The sequence below is a fragment of the Lolium rigidum genome, chromosome 1 (assembly GCF_022539505.1).
Source record: "Lolium rigidum isolate FL_2022 chromosome 1, APGP_CSIRO_Lrig_0.1, whole genome shotgun sequence".
In the NCBI taxonomy this organism is placed as follows: Eukaryota; Viridiplantae; Streptophyta; class Magnoliopsida; order Poales; family Poaceae; genus Lolium; species Lolium rigidum.
The window spans coordinates 35182062-35201743 of NC_061508.1; the positions used below are offsets into that span (position 1 = coordinate 35182062).

The 19682-nt window shown below is 48.9% G+C and overlaps 4 protein-coding genes across 4 annotated transcripts; 2 read left to right on the forward strand and 2 right to left on the reverse strand.

Moving 5' to 3' along the window:
* Positions 1–3271: 3271 nt before the first annotated feature.
* LOC124670951 lies at positions 3272–5567 on the reverse strand. The gene is made up of 3 exons (XM_047207411.1): positions 5406–5567; positions 3690–3811; positions 3272–3610 (listed from the first exon to the last, which is right to left on the reverse strand). Exons 1-3 carry the CDS (start codon positions 5548–5550, stop codon positions 3290–3292), a joined length of 588 nt encoding a protein of 195 aa, XP_047063367.1. The 5' UTR covers positions 5551–5567; the 3' UTR covers positions 3272–3289.
* A 250-nt stretch (positions 5568–5817) lies between these two features.
* Positions 5818–8650, forward strand: LOC124670962 (protein GET1-like). Its single transcript, XM_047207421.1, has 7 exons — positions 5818–5928; positions 6144–6223; positions 6337–6407; positions 6664–6734; positions 6817–6898; positions 8113–8162; positions 8472–8650. The coding sequence occupies exons 1-7, from the start codon at positions 5848–5850 to the stop codon at positions 8553–8555; spliced, it is 519 nt and encodes a 172-aa protein (XP_047063377.1). The 5' UTR covers positions 5818–5847; the 3' UTR covers positions 8556–8650.
* Positions 8651–11198: 2548 nt separating this feature from the next.
* On the forward strand, positions 11199–13520 carry LOC124706618 (pollen receptor-like kinase 3). The gene has a single exon (XM_047238300.1). The coding sequence runs from the start codon at positions 11199–11201 to the stop codon at positions 13518–13520; it is 2322 nt and encodes a 773-aa protein (XP_047094256.1).
* A 177-nt stretch (positions 13521–13697) lies between these two features.
* Positions 13698–15218, reverse strand: LOC124670972 (pentatricopeptide repeat-containing protein At4g16835, mitochondrial-like). Its single transcript, XM_047207432.1, has 2 exons — positions 14302–15218; positions 13698–13940 (listed from the first exon to the last, which is right to left on the reverse strand). The coding sequence occupies exon 1, from the start codon at positions 15182–15184 to the stop codon at positions 14495–14497; it is 690 nt and encodes a 229-aa protein (XP_047063388.1). The 5' UTR covers positions 15185–15218; the 3' UTR covers positions 13698–13940; positions 14302–14494.
* Positions 15219–19682: the final 4464 nt, after the last annotated feature.

A 19682-nucleotide genomic window follows, 5' to 3' on the forward strand; every position in this document is an offset into this window, starting at 1 on the left:
TTGCATACTGCCATATATAAGTTCAAAGCTCGTACAAGGAGAAGACATGCACGATGTAGAACCAACCCTCGTACCAACTATTGCATTTATATTTAGCCTACACAGGAATAAAGATCACACTTCGCAACAAACACAAGCAAAAGACACATATCTACCTCTACCAGACACTACATCAAGAAACTACATGTCTAACATAAACTAACAACCTCTAGATCTAAGAAAATAAGACTGGACAAATAGATCTAAGCTAGGTTTATATGTTACTCCCGGATTTCCTTTGTTAAAAAACAGTTTCCTCTCCCCCCTCATTCAGGCGATACGAGGACTTTCATGCATACGGAAGGCGCTACCAACCTTCAAATACTACAAAAGAAGGACATACCCTCATGAATCTTGATAAACAATAAAGGGAAAATCCACTCATTGGTGATGCACGAAGCTAGGGTCGTCCCGTGCGACACTATAAGATTTGCGAAAGCGCGCACATCCCCGTGCGACAGTTGCACATGTGAGTTTGCCATATCCTTTTTAATCGCACTTGCATAGGAAAGCGACATAAATCTCTCCATTGCAATACTACACTATAGTGTTTGGAATTATTTACTTGTTTTTTAGCACATGCACGTCTAGCGCTCAACTTAGAGTGATACCAACAAAGATGTTTTTTCCTTTCCATTTTGCGAAAATGCCAGAATTTTTTTATTAGATTTGTAGAAAAAATATAGTATGTTATTTCAAAAATAATTTAGTATTTTATATCAAAAAAGTGATAGCTATTTTACAATAACCTGGTAGCTATTACTAAATAACCTGGTAGTTATTACTAAATAATCTGGTGCCTATATTTGACAACCTAACATTTATCAAAAAACCAGGTAGCTACTGTTAAATAATGTGGTAGCGGTTGCTAAATTATGTGGTGTCTATTGGTAAATATCCCGGTGTCGTTACTAAGTAACCGAGAAGATTTGGTAGATATTTGCTATTAACCTGATAGTTGTTACTAAATGGTATAATAGCTATTGCTAAATAATATAATAGTTGCGGTCAAGATAGTGCAAATAGTAGTTTATAGTGCTAGTACTAGGGAATAATTAATATGCCAGTTGCATCTTGAGGTTACATGTGTGTCGCACGAGCATCTATTGGCAAGCGGGACAGGAGCAACATCTGCATGTGGGACAGGAATAGCCTGTTGCACGCATGATTGTTCGGGTCACCGCGATACGAGAAAGCGGGGTATATCAGTTGTCGCCATATGGGTTGGAAAATATGCGGGGCCCCGCCGCATAGCACTCTAACAATATATTATTACATGCTTTTTAGTTGAAACCATAGACTAATTAATATGCAACAATTACACGAATTATTAGGAGAAAGTTTAATCTTTAAGCATAACCGGCGGATGGAGAAAAATGAAACTGAATCGGATATTTCAGACAACTAAATTATGAGAATTAGCAGCAATTTTTAAAGGTAAAAAGAAACACTGCCTCCTTAACTTCAATAGATTATACAAGTCCTGCAAGAAGGATAATGTGCTACTAACACATTGCGAGAACCCCCTAAACCAAGCAATCACACATCATTCACAAACACTGGTTACCATCACTTAATCCGAACCCCATTTCAGAAAATGGACTGCTGACAAAAACTAAAAAGCAGTGTACATCGGGGCGGGGCGGGGCGATTGTTGTGGCGATATGATGGGATACGTGGTGCTTTTGCTTCTGGTGCATATGCTTCTTTTATTTAAAATATATTTTAATTATATTTAAAAATATCAAAAAAATTAAAACAAAATGTTGCGCATACATCTCAACATCATGCGTGTTCATGAAGTCGTTTCATGAAAAAGTGAATTGTTACGTGACTTGTGCAAAGAAGACAAAAATCAATACTAAAATAAGGCTTTTTAAAATGTCTATTTTTGTCTTTTATGCATTGGCCACAAAAATATCATTTTACTATAAAACTGTAAACAACGAAATAGAATGTGGAGATGGGGTGCATTTCCGCAACATGATAATGATTTGTACTACTTGTGGTCATGTGGTTAAACTTAGCTTTTGCGAAGGGGCTCGCAAGAAAGACATGAAGGGAAGGGGTTCCTACAGATGGATATGCTTACAGTTACAGACATCTCTTTCTTGCGAACCGGGCTAAACATAGCAAGCAAACCTCGAGGCCATGTTGTGTGCGCTAATCACGAGCTGGATTGGATTCAGGCATACCAGACCGATCGCCAACTGACTATAATGCTGTATCACTGTATGTCTTGGCGGCCAATGTTGCTTCTCACGAACCATCAAGCAACCATACGGCCTTATTTTTCTCATCCCGGTTACTCCCATCTTACTGATGTGGATGAATCTCCCCCAATCCCCAATATATCCCAGACAAGCCAGAAACAGCCAAGCTGTTGGTTCCTCAAGATGGCATGAGACACTGATGGTGCATCTGACAGGTGGAGAAAGCTAGTCTCATGTTTAGCGGAAGGATGAGGTGGAGCGAGAAAGGCTGAACGGGCGGGGTAAGAGGGTGAGGCATCGTGGTGGCATGAACTAGGGCTTGCATGTAATAATTCCACTTATCCATCGATAATTCCTGGTGTCTGTATGCCTATATATATCTTTAAAATTCAAATCCCTAGTGCACAAAAGATGCCACAAATAATGAACAAAATGGGACTCTATGATGGAACTAATGAGAAATGAGTTACTCGTCTTTGGCTCAGAGAAGCCTTGCTCCTTCTAAAATAGTGTGTGTGGTAGGCAGTGTCATGAAGACACTCGTCCTCTTGGTGGATAAATATCAAAAAATCATCTGGTTATAGTTTTGTCTTCTGTAGGTCATGCGCTATGAGAACTTTATCGATCTTTTAAACAAACGTTCAACCTTCTTCTCTTTTGGAAATGGAAGAATTTTATTAATCTTTCCACCTCTATAATTCACAAGAAACAAAGCGCAACTGCTAGCATTCCGTCGTCAAATGAGAAAACACAAGCCAATTAGAACAAACAACATCAGTTAGTAACTATCACGCTGCGACCACACCAACACTACAAAAAGTAATTTGGATGTCACTTGAAACATTTCAAGATTCCATTAAAATTTAGGTATCTGTTTGTGGTTAAGAGCACCACCCACCAAACACAGAACTGAACCACATACTCCATGCTAGACTACTCTCCATAGTCAAATAACTGAAAGTTATGACATACATACTAATATTTCAATAAACTAGCAGATAGATGTTGTTCATAAGCTACTTGCATCAGCAATTGCACTAAGACGGAACAAGGTAATTGATGAAAGCTTCTGCTTTAGCACCCAAAGTTTTCATGCCGTCGCGGGTGGCCATCTCATCGTCCTCGAACTGGAATGCCGGAGCGCAGGTCACTCCGACGAAGGAATAGTGCAGGTCAGGGTTCCTTCCAGGTGTCTTGACGAAAACACTGCCATCTGCGGTAAAGGACTCTATGTCGTGGGTCAAGAAGGCACCGAACCACATGTTCGGAGGGACTGTGTATTGCGGCCTCTGCCCTGCTCGTAGATCAGGACCGACGACTGTCATTTTGACTTGCCCATCATCATGCACCTCAAATACCTGACACGGATTATTGGTTAGACGGGCAGTATGATTAGAGAATGATCAGCGATTTTGTTTTGTGTTCAGCTTTGCAGACCGTGAGAGGCTCCCCCATGTAGTAGTGCCATGTCTCAGCGCAAGGCATGCGGTGAAGCCGAACAATCTCCCCAGCAGGTAGCAGGAAATAGATTGCATTACTCACAGCACGGTCCACCTTATCTACAAGAATTAAACACGAAGTAATAAATTAGAAAATAATTGTTGCTTAACAGAAGCTATTCTTAAGAAACCTGAGCACAACCAAATGGACAACACACAAGTTTCCTTGTTACCAACTTTGGAAACTCACATATATCAGTGTGACCAGAAACTGCTATTATATTAGCCAAATATGAAAAAAACAATAAGTGCATGGTGCTTGAAAAACTTTGGCTTGGCAAAATGTGGCTGGAAACCAAACACCCTCCAATGGATATGCACAAGATAAAGCTTACTACCATAAGCATGAGTGTCTCAGCTATTCAGGTTGTTTGATGACCTATTTGTTGCAATATCTGAAAGTTAAGGTTGTGATGGCTCATGTGAGCTAAGAGAGATAATTCAGTGTACCGTTATTCTGACAGGATGGCTCACTGGTACAAGGATGCTAAATCCAGTGAATGTTTATGTGTGTCATAGCCTCCCAAACTAGCACAACATTGGCTGAGTAGAGTCAAAACCATAAAAAACTGTTGGATAAGAATTTTTTTGCGGGAAGTTGGATAAAGAAATTTGTTGGGGATTCAGTAGAAGGTCTCATTTTACAAACCTGTTGAAGGATTAGGAAATCTCATAAGAGATAAGTCGAAAATTAATAAATTATATATGCCAAGTAAGGGCCATGTTCATGTTATTTCTACAATCATATTAAAACATGGACTGTAAATAACAAGTTTGCTTGTATAGTTGTATTTGATCTTGCAAGAAGTCCCGGTTAAATAATACAGAGGTTCCAAAGCATGCTCGACTAAGATATGTGATACATGAAAATACTTTCTTATTTGTTCATGTATTCTCGCCTTGAATATATTTTAGGTGCAAGAACACACCAAAATCCATGCAGTTGCAAGCACAGAAAATTTTAAGTCTAGACTTTGATCATTGTTTGAAAATATCTTCAATGTGCATAACTTCAAAATGATGACATGCATGTTTTCCTGAACTAGAAAACAGCACGTGTACGACAAAAATTTCTCCATGCATGATAATTGAAACAAGGAAGTAATAAGAGGCAAATAGCAGTGATCAGTGGAGAATTTAATCTTTGGTCACAAGTATCGGATGGAGAATTATGAGGCTGAGTTAAACTTTTCAGAGGGCTCAGATCTGAGAACTTGGAGCAATCTTATAGACAAAGAAAATGCTATCTTCAGTGGATTATAGAGATACACCTCACAAGAAAGATATCGATGTGCTAGCAACTCTTGCGAGCACCCCCATAAACCAAATAATCATGCATCACTCACAAACATTGCCGTTGTTTGCTCATCTAAATCAAACTAATTACCATCACTTCTAATCTGAAACCCAGTTCACAATATTCTCTGGAAGATTTTTCTGTCTTGTACAGTTTCCCTTTTCTTATATGAAATGGCAGAGCTCCTGCCTTTGTTCGTGAAAAAAAAAAGTTCACAAAATGGACTGCAGCTACTTGCAAGAACTGAGAAACCACTGAACCTAGTGCTTCTAATGTTCTCAAAGTCTAGTCAGGCTGGTCTAATCGCTGAGACAACGCGAGATCAAACAAACGATCCAAGGACGAAGGTGGGCTCACATTGGGGTGGGAGCGCGGACTTTGGGAGCGCGACGGAGGAGTCGCGGAAGGTCTCCAGGTAGAAGCCGCCGTCGGGGTGGCGGTGCAGATCCAGCGTCGCGACCATCTCCGCGGCCGTCTTCTTCTCCGCGGTCGACAGCGCCATGGATTTCGCTTTTGCCTACCCCCGGTCGGTGCCTTTCCCTTCGCTTCCGGCTCCTATCTGGTCTCCTGAAACAATCTGGGCCGTGATTACGACAGATGGCCCAGCAATCAACGGCTCGGATTGCACCACGCCGAGTTCAAGGCGCCTACCTGCCTCGGTCGGTCAGGAGCAGGACCCACACGCCGCGCACAAGCCAGACCCAACCACGGCGAAGGGCGAACCCACCACCACCACCACCACCCAAACACCCCACGCGCGGCGGCGGCAGCGGCGGCGCCCCGCTCGACACCGGCGACCATGGCTCTGATGGCCATCTTCGTATTCCTCCTCGTCGCCGCGCTGCATGTGCTCGACAGCATGCTCGATCTCGCCAGGAAGGTCAGCGCCGTGGAAGTTCTTCATGTTTTTTTCCCTCGATGAATTTGGCACCGAATCACCCCCACTTTCCGCCCCCGGAGACTTCAATCGATCTTTGGGTTAATTGAGGAGGATGAGATTCTACAAATTTTCTTGGATTAGTGGATCTGCTACATTATGCAATTTCGAGCGCTAGTCATGTTCAAGTAATGTTGTCCTGCCGGCTTCTCTTCCAGAGGGGATCATTAAGCGATGCGCAGCTCAAATTACGGGTGGAAATTTCGGAGATCAACAAAGAGGCCAGCCTTCTGTCAACGTAGGCTATCCCTCTCCTTCCCCTTCTTTTTTGGTGATTCTGATATAATTCTTCTTTCCACCTTTATTTATGTTGTCCCATCCCACCGATTATTTCCCTCTTCATTGTTGCAGGCCCTCGACGTTTGCGCAGTGCGCAAAGCTCAAGCGGCTGGCTGTTGCTAAAGAGAAGGAACTTGCAAAGTGTAAGAGATGAATTTTTTGTTGTCTCTGTAGTCGGTTCGCCGTGTTGTAGCATCATGGGATGTGATCTTTCCTCCATATTAGCTGATCTCGTAATTTGTTGCCAATGTTATTTATGTATGCTTGAGATGTTTTTTTTTCTTAAAAAAAACTCACCGATGTTGTTACCAAAGCAATTCCCATCCTTTAGCATGTACTATATTAATAAGCTGTATCTGCAACCGTCAAATTATCTTTCCTTCTTTCTTCCAATTACAGTGCAACAGTCGGACGTTAAGGGGAAGCAGTCTTTACATGACAAATATGGAAAAGTTTTGTTGGTTACCAAGGTGCTTCTTCATTGCAGTTCGTATCTATTTTATTTGGCGTTTGTACTCTCAGGAGTGTCTCAGTAAATTCATCTGGTGGTAGGTCCTAACCTATGGTCTGCTCATTCTGTGGTTTTGGAGTGCACCTGTAACTACTGTACCCATGCATCTTCTGCAGCCCTTTGGTATGTCATGCCACTTATCTCATATTCACATGTCAATTTGTTCCAATGCCTTGTTAGCTACAAGCATGGATAGCTCACTGTGTTGTGTTAGTATATTACTCCACCTTTCGTTTTTAGATGCTGTTTTATATGTAATGTGTACGGTTGACATTTTTGAAACATTGAGATACAGAGTTATATAAAGTTCGTCATATAAACTTCCATCTCATTAATTTTTTAATAGTTAATACTTGTATTAAATGGGAAAGCTAATGGTCAGAAGTGTAATCAGAGACAGGTTATGTCAGACTCGGTTTCTAAAATGAGTAGAAGACAACTAAATGCACTCATTAGCACACAAGGAATGGAGCCTAGTGAACTCTAGAAAGAAATTTATGGTTAAAAGATCAACAATATAGTAATTTTTTGACCGAACTATATGGGTATTTTTCACTGCAAATAGACAAACTGCCGGAGTGTATCATTCTGTTCATTTTCATATCATCAATATGCACAATTGCTATAAGGATACTGGAGTAAAATTTGTATTTGTATTTGGTACTCCCTCCGATTCATATTAATCTAGTCAACAAATGCGTCTGGATACATTCATATCTAAACAAAGTTGAATCAATTAATTTGAATTGGAGGGAGTATTACTGTCTACTTGAATATTGAGTTCTCTGTTGGACAAGGCGACGCTTAGGCACCGCTTAAGCACGCTTAGGCACTAGGCGATGGACAAACGCCTCGCCTAGGGCATAAGCGGAAGTCTAGGCAGTGTAACCAAGAAATTGTCTTCCGCAATAAGAAATCATGCAATATTTCACGATCGATTTAGATGGGCATTATTTTCAAGGTAGTTATTAGAAATTTACACATTTACATGCTCTAAATTAATGTTTATTCGCATATAATAACCCATATACACACTTGATGGTATAAACTATGTCCGCCTAGGCTGCGCCTAGGCCGCTTAAGCATCGCCTAGGCACTAGGTGAATGGAAATCGCCTCGCTTACGCCTACCGCTTTTTCCAACCTTGATTGAGTTGTGGAGTGTTGACATACTTGCAAATTTTTTAAGGGAACAATACTATCGAGTTTCAATTTGGATGTTTGGTTCTTGCTTTACACTATCAGAACATAATTGCTTCATTTGGTCCTTTTTGTTCCCATGGCACATATGTATAAATCAGCAATTATGAAGAAGTTAATAATTTGAATGATTCACAGGAAGGATGTTCTCCTGGAGAGGTATCGATCCTGCTACAGGCCATGTTGTGGTACGCATAATGAAACTTCAAATTAAGGACCTTCTTTGTATATTGTTTAATCCCACTGCTGAAGATATCACCCATGAACATGAAATGTTGATCTTTGGGATATCCTTTTCTGGAGATAAACTAAAAGGGTTAGGAAAATACAGCATGGGGCTGTCTTATTTTGCTACACTCTCTATTTTTTGTGCACAAATATCTTAACAAATTTAATATTTGGAAAAGCTTGCCCAGATGAAAGTTGCACCGAATAAGTTTCATGGAAATGAAAGTTAATACATTTTTCTGTGTCTAATTCTTCCTTGTTGGGTGCAGGTTGGAATTATCCCATGGCTATTTTTGACTTCTCGCGTCAGCAAATTATTATCCCAAAAACTTGTCCCCATTTTTCTGCATTAGTAGATCATTTTGATGAGTTAGACGTGATTTGAGTTTTTTGTTCTCTCTCACATTTTGTACATGACCGTTCTGCCTGATTTTGTACTTCTGCAACACCATTGATTGAGGTGCTTGCACTTTCTGCAAAATTCTGCTTGTGCTTACCCGGCAAACTGATACCTATGGAGGTGTTTGATGTATCTTAAATGAAGCATGTATGGTGCAAATAGGCCCCTTTTTTCTCAAGAATTCCACCCTTGCATTACTAGCAGTGTAATCATATTCCGTTGATTCAATTGGACATGGAATGACAATGTAAGTTATAAAATAGACCAAGAACATTTGATTCGTTTGGCATTTTATTATCAGTTTGATTAGACGCGTTATGCCTTGCCCTGCTCAGGATTTGCTCTAAGTAAAAAGGTACAGTTACGGGCTTCACAACTAATCTCACATTCCACAGAACAGTACATCCGCAGTTCGTAATGCAGGAAATCATACTTTACTCCATACTTAATGACGATCCACTTTTACGAAATTACAAAGTCTATCACAGGGATCCCCGCCTCCGGGTCGCCCCCAGGCGACTCCGAGGTGACCGCACCACCACCGCCACACCCCACCCTCCATCCCCGCTGCCGTCGGAGGAAGCCGCCCAGCGGCGGACGGTGGCAGCGGGAGGCCATCTCCTCCCAAAATCCAAGCTCCCCACCCCCAAGAATCCCCTCAAATCGAGCAGCCTCGGCCCTCCGGACCCATCGCTCGTGGCCCTCGCACCAGACGACGGCGGACGCCGGGATCTGCTGCGGGCGCGCGGCTGCTCTCCTGGACGGGCTCCTTGCCTTGGCCTCGCGCCAATTGATGGCGCCCCCGTCGAGATCCGCCGTGGCTTCTACTCCGCCCGCAGCAATCACCATGAGGGGCGACCGACTTGCCCCCCCTAGCCCTCGTCCCATCCACCGATGCCTTACGCCCGGCGACTGCCTCTGCCACACAGACTGCTTCCCCCGCCGCCGTCACGCCGCACCGCCGCCAACACGTTACTCCGCCGTCGAGCACCTCACGGCCACAGGTCTGCGCGGGTTTGCTGCTCCCGCCGCCGATGCGTCCCATCAGCCATCTGGGCACCGGCCGGCCTCAAGTCCGCCTTCGGGTCGAGGCTAGTCTGCTTCCGAATCGACAGTTCGAGGCCTGCCCTGGACCCAACCGCCCCTCTTCCATGCGCCGCGCGATGGGGCCCTCTTCTTCGACATCGATGCCGCCCCTGACCTCGGTGTCTCCTATGCCAAGTCTCCCCCTGTAGTGGCGCCCTTTCCAGGACATTCACATCGACGGCGTGCACCATACTCAGGCCAGCTCCCGTGAGCATTTGGGCGACGTTCTAGCGAAAGTTGAGCAACGACGGCGCTCGTGGGCGTCGTCCACCTTCCTGAAGGCGTCGCGATGGACTACCCTTCTGTCCCTTCGCATGGCAGCACAAGGCCTGCGGTGCTGGTTGCGGGTGAAAACCCAGCAATGATGGCACCATTGGTGTCATTCTCCTTCTTGAAGGCGCCGTGGAACCTTTCGTTGTTCGGGTGGCCTAAATGGGTTGTTCATGCCAGTGAGGCGAAGCCTTGCAGCGCTTCCATATGGTGCCCTCATCTCCATTCTCGATCAGTTGTGGAAGCTCGAGGGTGATGACTGCTATCACGGTGTTGAGCTCTATATTCCCGCTGCGGTCTCGGTTGATCGATCTCCTTCGATGGCGGAAGTGTCAATCCTTTCCCCACAAGTGCCTCTGGCGTCCCTATGGCAGCTGGCCAAGGTTCGTGAAGTCTACTGGAATCTCGGTCTTGCAATGCCCTTCGAAGGCATTGCTAACTTCTCATCTCCAATGTCATCTCGGCGGAGCATGGCCCTTCGACAAAGCAGACGGCACTCGTTGACCAGCATTGCTCTGAACCACCAACCCGTGGATGTCCGCTTGTGTTCAGAAAGACTAACATTTGCAAGATCTCAGTATTGTGATACCCTTCGACTGTGTTTGTTGGCACTTCCTTGTACTGTGTCTATATGTTGTCTCCTCTTTTAGTCGACGAACCTGTGAGTTTATGTCGATCTCCTCTTGTTTTCTAATGTAACAAACTATATATCCTGACTAATGTCAACCCTTGGGGGTGGACAGGAGCCTGGTCTTGTAATGCCCTTTTGAAGCAATATATTCAGGTGGGGAGTCCCCCCCCCCCCCCCCCCAAAAGTTTTTTTAAAAAAACTCCATACTTAATGTATGTCATTCTGAAATAAAATTCAAAGGGGGTTATATTTATGCAAGAGAAAAATTGAAGGTAATCTATCTTGAATGGTAGATGACATGTAAACAAAATGTGAATGCTAGAATGGCATGTCCTTTGGAATTTACACGCTAGAATTTCCTGACTACCGACAAGTAACTGGTCTTACAGATAACCCCCTGAGAAACTTTGTTGTCGATTTGAAAATCGGTTTTATCAAATTTCTTGCAACTACAAGTTCAGCGAATTATGAAAAATTATCATGATCCACTGTGATGCGTGTTAAGCCAAGTAGCCAACAATGTTCATTTCCCGGCCAAGCAGCCGCCGCAGCAGTCCTGCAGTTGCCACTCGCAGCAGACAATTTGGGGTTATTGATCTAAAAGCACAGATGAACACTGATAATTGCAGCAGAACTAGTACAAACGTGCAACAATTTCGTGCATTTGAGCTGGTAAAATCCCTGCCTCACGCGCGCGCATGCGCCTTGGCGCCATCCTCGGCCGCCCTACTATTCCCGGCGAAGAAGCAGAGCCCCAAGAAACCAAAACTACCCCGGGAACCATCCCCAGGCAGGCGCGTCTCGCACGCCGGCCTCCCCGCCACCATGGGCCCTTCTCCCCACCACCTCCTCCTCTTCGCCGTCGCCGTGGTCCTCCCGTTGGCGGCCGCCGACGAGGGCATGACGGAGGCGGAGGCGCTGATCCACCTCAAGAAATCCTTCTCCAACTCCTCTTCGGTCTCCTCCTGGCTCATCACCAACAACGACGGCGGCAAGTCCCCCTGCGCGCCCGGATCGCACGAGTGGCACGGCGTCGTGTGCAGCAACGGCAAGGTCACGGGCCTCCGCCTCAGCGGGCTCCAGCTCGGCGGCACCATCGACGTCGACGCGCTCTCCAGCTTCCCCGACCTCCGCTCCGTCTCCTTCGCCAGCAACAACTTCACCGGCCCGCTCCCCAGCTTCCACCGCCTCACGGCGCTCAAGTCCATGTACCTCTCCGACAACAAGTTCGACGGCCCCATCCACGACGAGTTCTTCCCCAACCTCAACCACCTCAAGAAGCTCTGGCTGGACGGCAACGATCTCTCGGGTCCCATCCCGGCGTCCGTCGTCCAGGCCGAGGCGCTCATCGAGCTCCACCTCGAGCGCAATAGCTTCTCCGGGGAGCTCCCTCCCGCGCCGCCCCCCGCGCTCAAGTCCTTCGACGTCTCCGACAACGACCTCGATGGCGTCGTCCCGGAGGCCTTCAGGCGGTTCGACGCCGCCGGGTTCCGCGGGAACCAGTACCTCTGCTTCGTGCCGAACCCCGGCCAGCAGTGCAAGCGACCGGATGTCGCGCCACCGCCCGGGTCGGCGTCCGGCCTCGGAGATATCTTGGTTCTCGCCGCGGTGATCGTCTCTGCCGTCGTGTTGGCGGTGGTCCTCTGCGCGTGCTGCTGCGGCGGCGGCGGTCGCGTCCACGACTACGACCACGCCAACAAGGGCGACACGGAGGACACGCCGCCGGTGTACATGGTGAAGCAGGGATCGTCGGCGACGCATAGGAGGAGCACGTCGTGGCTGGGTAGGAGGTCGGGGTCGTCGCAGGGCGGGCGGCACCGGAGGTCGTCATCGGCGGCGAAGGTGGACGACGGGAGCTCCGGGGGCGGCGTCGGCGACCTTGTCATCGTCAACGACTGCAAGGGTGTGTTCGGGCTGACGGACCTGATGAAGGCCTCCGCGTCGGTGATCGGCGGCGGCGGAGGTGGCGGGATCGGGTCGGCGTACAAGGCGGTGATGGCAAGCGGCGTGGCTCTGGCGGTGAAGCGCGCGCGCGACATGAACCGGGGCACCAGGGACGCCTTCGAGGCCGAGATGAAGCGCCTCGGCGCCATGCGCCACGCCAACCTGCTCCCTCCGCTGGCGTACCACTACCGCCGGGACGAGAAGCTGCTCGTCTCCGAGTACATCCCCAAGGGCAGCCTCCTCTACGTGCTCCATGGCGACCGGGGCATGGACTACGCCGCGCTCGACTGGCCGACGCGGCTCAAGGTGGCCGCGGGAGTAGCGCGCGGCGCGGCCTTCCTCCACGCGGAGCTCGCCGGACACGAGGCTCCGCACGGGAACCTCAAGTCGTCCAACGTGCTCCTGGCGCCGGACTTCGAGCCGCTGCTCGTCGACTTCGGCTACTCCGGCCTCGTCAACTACACGCAGGACTCGACGACCATGTTCGCTCGCCGCGCGCCCGAGTGCGTGGCGGGACACCCGGTGACCGCCAAGGCGGACGTGTACTGCCTCGGCATCGTCCTCCTCGAGCTACTCACCGGCAAGTTCCCGTCGCAGTACCTCCAAAATGCCAAGGGCGGCACGGACCTCGTCATGTGGGCGACCACAGCGCTGGCCGACGGCTACGAGCAAGACCTGTTCGACCCGGCCATGGTCACGGCGAGCAAGTTCGCACTGCCGGACATGAAGCGGCTGATGCAGATCGCAATGGAGTGCGTCGAGGCGGACCTGGAGAGGCGGCCGGACATGAAACAGGCCGCGGGCAGGGTGGAGGAGGCGGTGGCCGCGGCGCTGGCTAGGGTGAGGGAGAGGCAGGGCGCCGGAGAGGGGGACGCCGACAGCAGAAGCTCGCACGCCTCGTTTGTGAGAGACGAGTCCATGCAGCGGGTCACAAGCGTCGGCGAGTCGCGGCGGGGCAGCAACGACGACTCTTACGGCGTCTCGTGAGTCAGTGAGCTCGCCGGAGTCAAATTTTGTAAGTCGATGTCATTGGTCCCTGTTTACCCAGCCCTTTTCTGTATATCACTAGTCATCTCCTGTACATGTAAATGTAGCTCCAGAAATGAGCAATCAAAACATTTATTCTGTAAAAAGGGTAAATGTATGTACAGTAGCTCATGTACATTGCACAATTTAGTTGATCGATTCCTCCTCACACAACAGATGTATTCTCATTGTTGTCTACTCACAAATAATCTTCCTAAACACACTCACAAAATCCTCACAGAAGAAACATAGTACCGTATTCCTTTTTACCAAAAGCATTTGATCAGATTGAAACCACTCAAAAATGGATGTTGCTAAATTTCTACTTTTCTAACTTCACTTGTCTTCTCCTTGTCATACAGCCTGCTGAGCGAGGTTGTTCTGCAGCGAAAAATAGAACATACAGATATACATCAATACAGGAAGCACAAGAAAAGGTAGGAAGAGGATACATTGCAAAATGAGGAGAGAATGAGGCATTAACGGAAAATCTGTAGGATCCAACAGCTCTAACAGTTCCTTTGATCTTTTTTTTTTTTTTGCGGGTAACAGTTCCTTTGATCTTAACTGTACAGTATGTAATTGTGTATGTATGGATGGTTGTATTCTAACTCCATGTGTAGAATGGGATGCATATAAGGTCCTTAATTTGTTTACATGGCTTTGTTTGACCTTGGTAGATGACATTTTTCAGGATGCGTCTGCCACATGTTTTTAAGAAACCACGGGATAGGGTCATGACCTGACTTGTAAGCCCTTGTCTCTCAGTAAGTGTTTACGTCCTTAATATTGGTCGCATGATCCATTGATTCCTGATGCTTTTTGCTTTGGGTGAATTCTTGAAGTTCAGTTCATCGTCCCCTCTGCATCCGCACCTTTTTCAGCAAACTTTTTTCTGCGAAACCACACCAGAGTGGCAGAACCACATGAAGTGCTCAGCTAGCTTCTGAAACTGAGAACCAGCTGTGACCGGCACCCTTCCTGACATTACTGCCATCAAGCCGCTCTCTCAACACCTCCTTTTCACGCCATTGACATTGTTCAGCATACATATTGGACAGCAAAACATAAGGGCCATAATTCCATGGCTCTAGCTCCATGACCTTCCCTGCTGACCTCTTCCCCAGCTCGACTTCTCCATGTAAGCCGCAAGCACCTAGGAGTGACTCCCATGCCAATGAATCCATTTCCAATCCCATTGCTCTAATCAATGTCTCTGCTTCTTTTAGCCTCCCAGCGTGTCCTAGAAGATCAACCAAGCATGCACAATGCTTCCTCTGTGGCTTAACATGGTGATCCTCAACCATGGAGCGGAAAACCGCAAGCCCTTCGTCCACAAGATCCCCTTGGCTACATGCAGAAAGGACTGCGAGGAATGTGACGCCGTCCGGCCTAAACCCGCCATGAACCATTTCTCTGAAGCACATAACAGCCTTCCTGGCCTCACCATGACGCCCAAAGCCGACGATCATAGCTGTCCACGACACCACATCGTGCACCTGCATCGTGTGAAACGCAAACGAAGCGTCCGAAGAGCTGCCACACTTGAAGTACATGTCAAGGAGGGCGTTCCCGACAATTGTGTCCGAGCAAACCACCGACTTCATGACACGACAATGCACCATCTTGCCATGCTCAAGACTTGCAAGGGCGCCAAATGCAGAGAGCACCGAAGTGAAGCAGTAGTCATTCTCCCTTTCTCCGGTCTTCAACATCACTTTGTAGAAGCTCACTGCTTCCACAGCAAGGCCGTTCTGAACAAACCCGGAAATCAGTGATGTCCAAGTGATTATGTTGGGCTCAGTGGTCTTTTGGAAGACTTGGACAGCTGAACTCGTCTCCGCACCGCATTTCAGGTACATGGTGATAAGAGCATTGCAGATGGCCGTCTCTGAGTCAACCCCAATCTTACACGCCCACGTATGAAGCTGCAAGCCGAGGCTGATATCCTCCTCACGCGAACAACACGCCTTCAAGAAGCTCGCCAGCGTGAACCCATCGGCGATGCCTCCAGCCCTGCGCATCCTCGACAGCATCGCCACAGCACGCGGCAGGCTCCCGCGCCGCGTGCATGCATCGGTCATCACATTCCAGCACACGGCGTCTGGCTCGACAACCTCCTGAAACACAGCGGTGGTGGCGCCCGTGTCCCCCCGCTGCTCATATGCGCGCACCAGAGCTGTTCCCACGAACGCATTCGAGCAGAGCCCGAGCCGCACCGCGTGGGAGTGCACTTGCCGGACGAGGCCATGGCTCGCCCCGGCGGACGGCAGTGCGAGGAGAGCCGAGAGGGTGGTACCGTCGGGCCGCACGCCGTCCTCGCGTAGCATGCGCGAGTACGCGCGGGCGCCCTCGGCGGCGGAGCCCGAGCGGGAGAGGCGCCCAATGTGGGTGTTGTAGGAGACGGTGTCCCGCTCGGGCATTGCGTCGAACAGCCTGCGGGCGAGGGCGGGCGGGCCGTTGCGGGAGAAGAGGCCCAGCAGCCTGTTCCATAGGTAGGTGGTGGAGGAAGAGGAGGAGGCTTCTAGCCTTAGGACGCGCGCGGCGACAGCGAAGAGGTGGTGGTCGCGTGCACTGGAGGAGGCGCGCGGCGGCGAGCGGGTCACGAATCGGGAGCGGACGCCTTTCACCAGCGTCTGCGTCTGGCCTCCCGTGCAGCACAGCGTGGGTCGTATAGCATCCAGACACAAGATTTATTCCTTTCTCCCTGTCAATTCGCGCCGGTCAATGGAGACATATTTAGCCAAATCTTTGGTGATGGCCCCAAGACACGGAAGGAGGAAGAAGCAGTCTCAATCTAATCTGCACTTCAGCTTCCGCAAGTAGAGCATCCGTACCTGAAAAACGAAGAGCACCAAAGCCACAAGTCCGAATTTCTCGAGAATCAAAATCATTGCCTGGTGGCTCAATTCATCCACAGATTACATGCAGTGCCCAACTCCCCCTGGGCTGGTTGGACTGAACAAGCTCATTACGACAGAGGACTTGGGGAAGCTATCTCCACAGGAACCAATACCTGGACTCAGGAGACATTTGAATTGGAGATGAACTGCTACATCTGCTTGTAACTGTTGTGGATATACTTCATGGGTGTACCATCGACAGTGCCTAGATCCGGCAAGCCCGGGTGGCCCATAGACAGTGATGATAGCATGTGGCCCGTCGGGCGGCCCAGTTGCTATAGATCAAGATGGATGAAGTCCAGCACAGGAACAAAGAGTCGGATCCACCGACCAACTCAGGAAGTCGGATCCGGCCTGGCCCGTTAGGGGTAGCCGGATCTGGTACGACAAGTAAGGGAAGGCGGATCCTTGACGTGCACGGCAATGTAATATTCCGTAGTTAGGCAACTTGTATTCCGGCTAGGACTCTCCTTGTAATCCCTAGATCCTGGCACCTTTATAAGCCGGATCATGTGAGTCCTAAAGGCACAACCACAACTTATTGTAACAACATGAAAGCGCCCATATAATTCCACACAAGCAGCAGTAGGCCCTGCCCTCGAGCAGGTATTCCGAAGCTGGGTAAATCGCGTACGACCGTCTCGAGAACTCTCCGCCCAATGGCCACTACTTCTTCTTCCCCTCGTGAGGATCCCTCCTCCGAGGTACCGTCGATTAGGCAACGACAGTTGGCGCCCACCGTGGGGCCAATGGCGTCTGGAGGCCGGAACCGGGAGGATTCTATCTTCGGAGGCATCGGCGACACCATCGCCGTGGGGCGCGTCTTGTACGCCGGAAACTTTTCGATCGTCCCTCAGAACGAGTGCTGGTTTCCGGCTAGGACAGACCCCGTCAAGCTCTCCATCATCCCGATCGGCGGGATACATATCTTCATTGGCGAAACCGTTGATTCCGACGGAAACGCTGTTGCGACCGCCGCTGAGCAGGACGCAGTCGCGAAGATCCGATCTGAGATGCAGGAACTTCCTAAGGAAGATTCCACCTTAGATCTGGGAAATTCAAAACCCACCCAATCCGCCCCTGAGCAGGAAATGTCTCCCAGGTGCTAGAGAAGCAAAGGTGCCACTTCGTGCACTTCCTCGCACATACCGCAGGAACCGCCCCTCCTCAGGACAGAGCTGGACCCATGCAGGATGAGGCTGCCGGAGCCGGCGACGCTCCGGAACAACAAGAGGTTGTCGGAGACAGCGACGCCCCGAGTCAGCAAGAGGATGCCGGAGACAAAGAAGAATCCATCCTGGGGAACCTAAGCCCAATTTCCGGTGATTCTTCCTCTATGGACACGGAAGAGTACAACCGCGCCATGAAAGAGTTGGAGGATGAGGAGAAAGCCGAGGCAGAATCTGCTACGCCTAAGCAGGTCTTCGCGACCATAACTGGGCTGGAGCCAGGAACTGACGAGGAAGCAAACTCCTCCGACCCCATGGAAGCTGGACCATCCGACTACGAGACTCCGCAACGAGCGCGACTTCGCATCGTGCAGGAATCCGGAGGACGCATCCCCGGGAACGAGGAGCATCTGTCCACAGAGGAGCTTGTCGAGCAAGCAGGCATAGGTGCCATCGCACACGCGGAAATCCTCAACAAGCCTATAACTCCGGATGACGACGCAGATCCGGAAGCTCTAGAAGCTACAAGGATGGAGATGCTAGGCACCGCCAGGAGAATTGCTAACACCGCAATGGCAATGTTGGAGGAGAGATCGGAGGCAGAAAAGGTGATGCAGAACTTCCTCCAAAGAGAGCGTGAAGCTGTAGACTCCTTGCAGAAAGCTAAGCAACTCCGAGAACACTGGGAATCCATGATGGGCGATGCCCACAAGGAAGCAGATAGGATCCGGCGAGAGGCTGTCACCCCTCGCAAGATCAACTTTGTAACCCCCACTGATCAGCAGCCGCTCACAACACCAAAAGATAACATGAAGAAGGCTGCGGAACTGCTGGCTAAAAAAGACGAAGAAGTCGACATCTGAGACACGCTGTTTCATATAAACAAATCGCATGATCAGTTTTCTAGGAATAGGCCAGGACGAACGCAGTAAAGAAGGCGGAAGAATCTGAAATCCTTACGGAAGATCATCTTGTCAATGTTCGCTGCTTCCGTCTCATAAGCTTTTGACTTTGACACCAGAGTTTTGATCCTCTGGTTGCTCGTCTTTAGCTTCTCAGCAAGATCCGACATGTCCTTGATATGCTTCTCCTCGCGTTCCTTCTTCTCTTTGGTTTCCTTCTCGGAAGATTCCTTGAGGAAGTTCTTGAGGGAGGCATGCTCAGCTTTTCGAAACCTCGAGTTCCGCGGAGATTTCTTCGATAGACGGGCGCTTGGCAAGTTGTTCTGTAAGGCAGAAAGCAAGTCGAGGCAAGTAATTATACAAAATAATTGTTTATATAAAAATGCGTTGAGGAGCTCGAAGCTTAGTCGGAATCCTTACCCTCGTTATTTTTCAAATGAGTTTCAAGGTGAAGGATCGCCTTCTGGCTCTCCGCATCCCTTTTGTGCAGTCCCTCAATCTCCGCCTTCTGCTCCAGCACTAGCACGCGTAGATCTTCATGCAGCTTGCGGGTGTTCTGTGAAGCAAATGTAAAAGGTTAACCGGAAATTTAAAATCTGGGGGCTGGACGCGAAGTTAAAATTTGTTGTGCTGGGAATATTTCAAGTTTTCGCTAAGATCTATTGAAGTTGATTCAGTTCAAGAATCGGTTCACACATATTACTCGGAAACGTCTAAACCAATGCTTGGGGGCTGGTGTTACCTGACGCACATTCTTGTGCTTAGCAAAGAAGACTTTGAGATTCCCTTCAAGCGTCGTCAATTCTTGTTGTTCCGTCTCCGGGTTCCCCCACACTTCGTTCATCAAATTTGTCATTTCAACATGACGTTGTGATAGGGGAATCTTCTTGAGAACCGGAAAGATATGCGGGTGCGTCTGGGGCATACCAGTCGCACCGCTCAGCAGCAACTTCCTTTCGGCATCATTAGCCGGAGCTTCAGCCGAGGTGACGTCGGGTTCTTCTGGTTGAGGTTGAGACGAGGAGGCGCCCTTGCCGGAGTCCACTACTGGTTCTTCAGGAAGGTCATCAACGTTGATGACGTCTTTCGGGTCTGGAACGGTAGAGGCGGTGGCTTTGGGCGGAACCTCCACCTCTGGGGTAATCGGCA

Excerpts from the sequence above, each read along its gene's own strand:
- LOC124670962 (XM_047207421.1), top strand. The coding sequence starts at position 5,848 with ATGGCTCTGATGGCCATCTTCGTATTCCTCCTCGTCGCCGCGCTGCAT. Across the intron at positions 5,929-6,143 it reads TGCTCGATCTCGCCAGGAAG|AGGGGATCATTAAGCGATGC; the intron begins GTCAGCGCCGTG and ends CTTCTCTTCCAG. Across the intron at positions 6,224-6,336 it reads GAGGCCAGCCTTCTGTCAAC|GCCCTCGACGTTTGCGCAGT; the intron begins GTAGGCTATCCC and ends TCATTGTTGCAG.
- LOC124670951 (XM_047207411.1), bottom strand. The coding sequence starts at position 5,550 with ATGGCGCTGTCGACCGCGGAGAAGAAGACGGCCGCGGAGATGGTCGCG. Across the intron at positions 3,812-5,405 it reads GTCCGCGCTCCCACCCCAAT|ATAAGGTGGACCGTGCTGTG; the intron begins GTGAGCCCACCT and ends TAATTCTTGTAG. Across the intron at positions 3,611-3,689 it reads ACATGGGGGAGCCTCTCACG|GTATTTGAGGTGCATGATGA; the intron begins GTCTGCAAAGCT and ends AATCCGTGTCAG.
- LOC124670972 (XM_047207432.1), bottom strand. The coding sequence starts at position 15,184 with ATGGTGCATTGTCGTGTCATGAAGTCGGTGGTTTGCTCGGACACAATT.
- LOC124706618 (XM_047238300.1), top strand. The coding sequence starts at position 11,199 with ATGAACACTGATAATTGCAGCAGAACTAGTACAAACGTGCAACAATTT.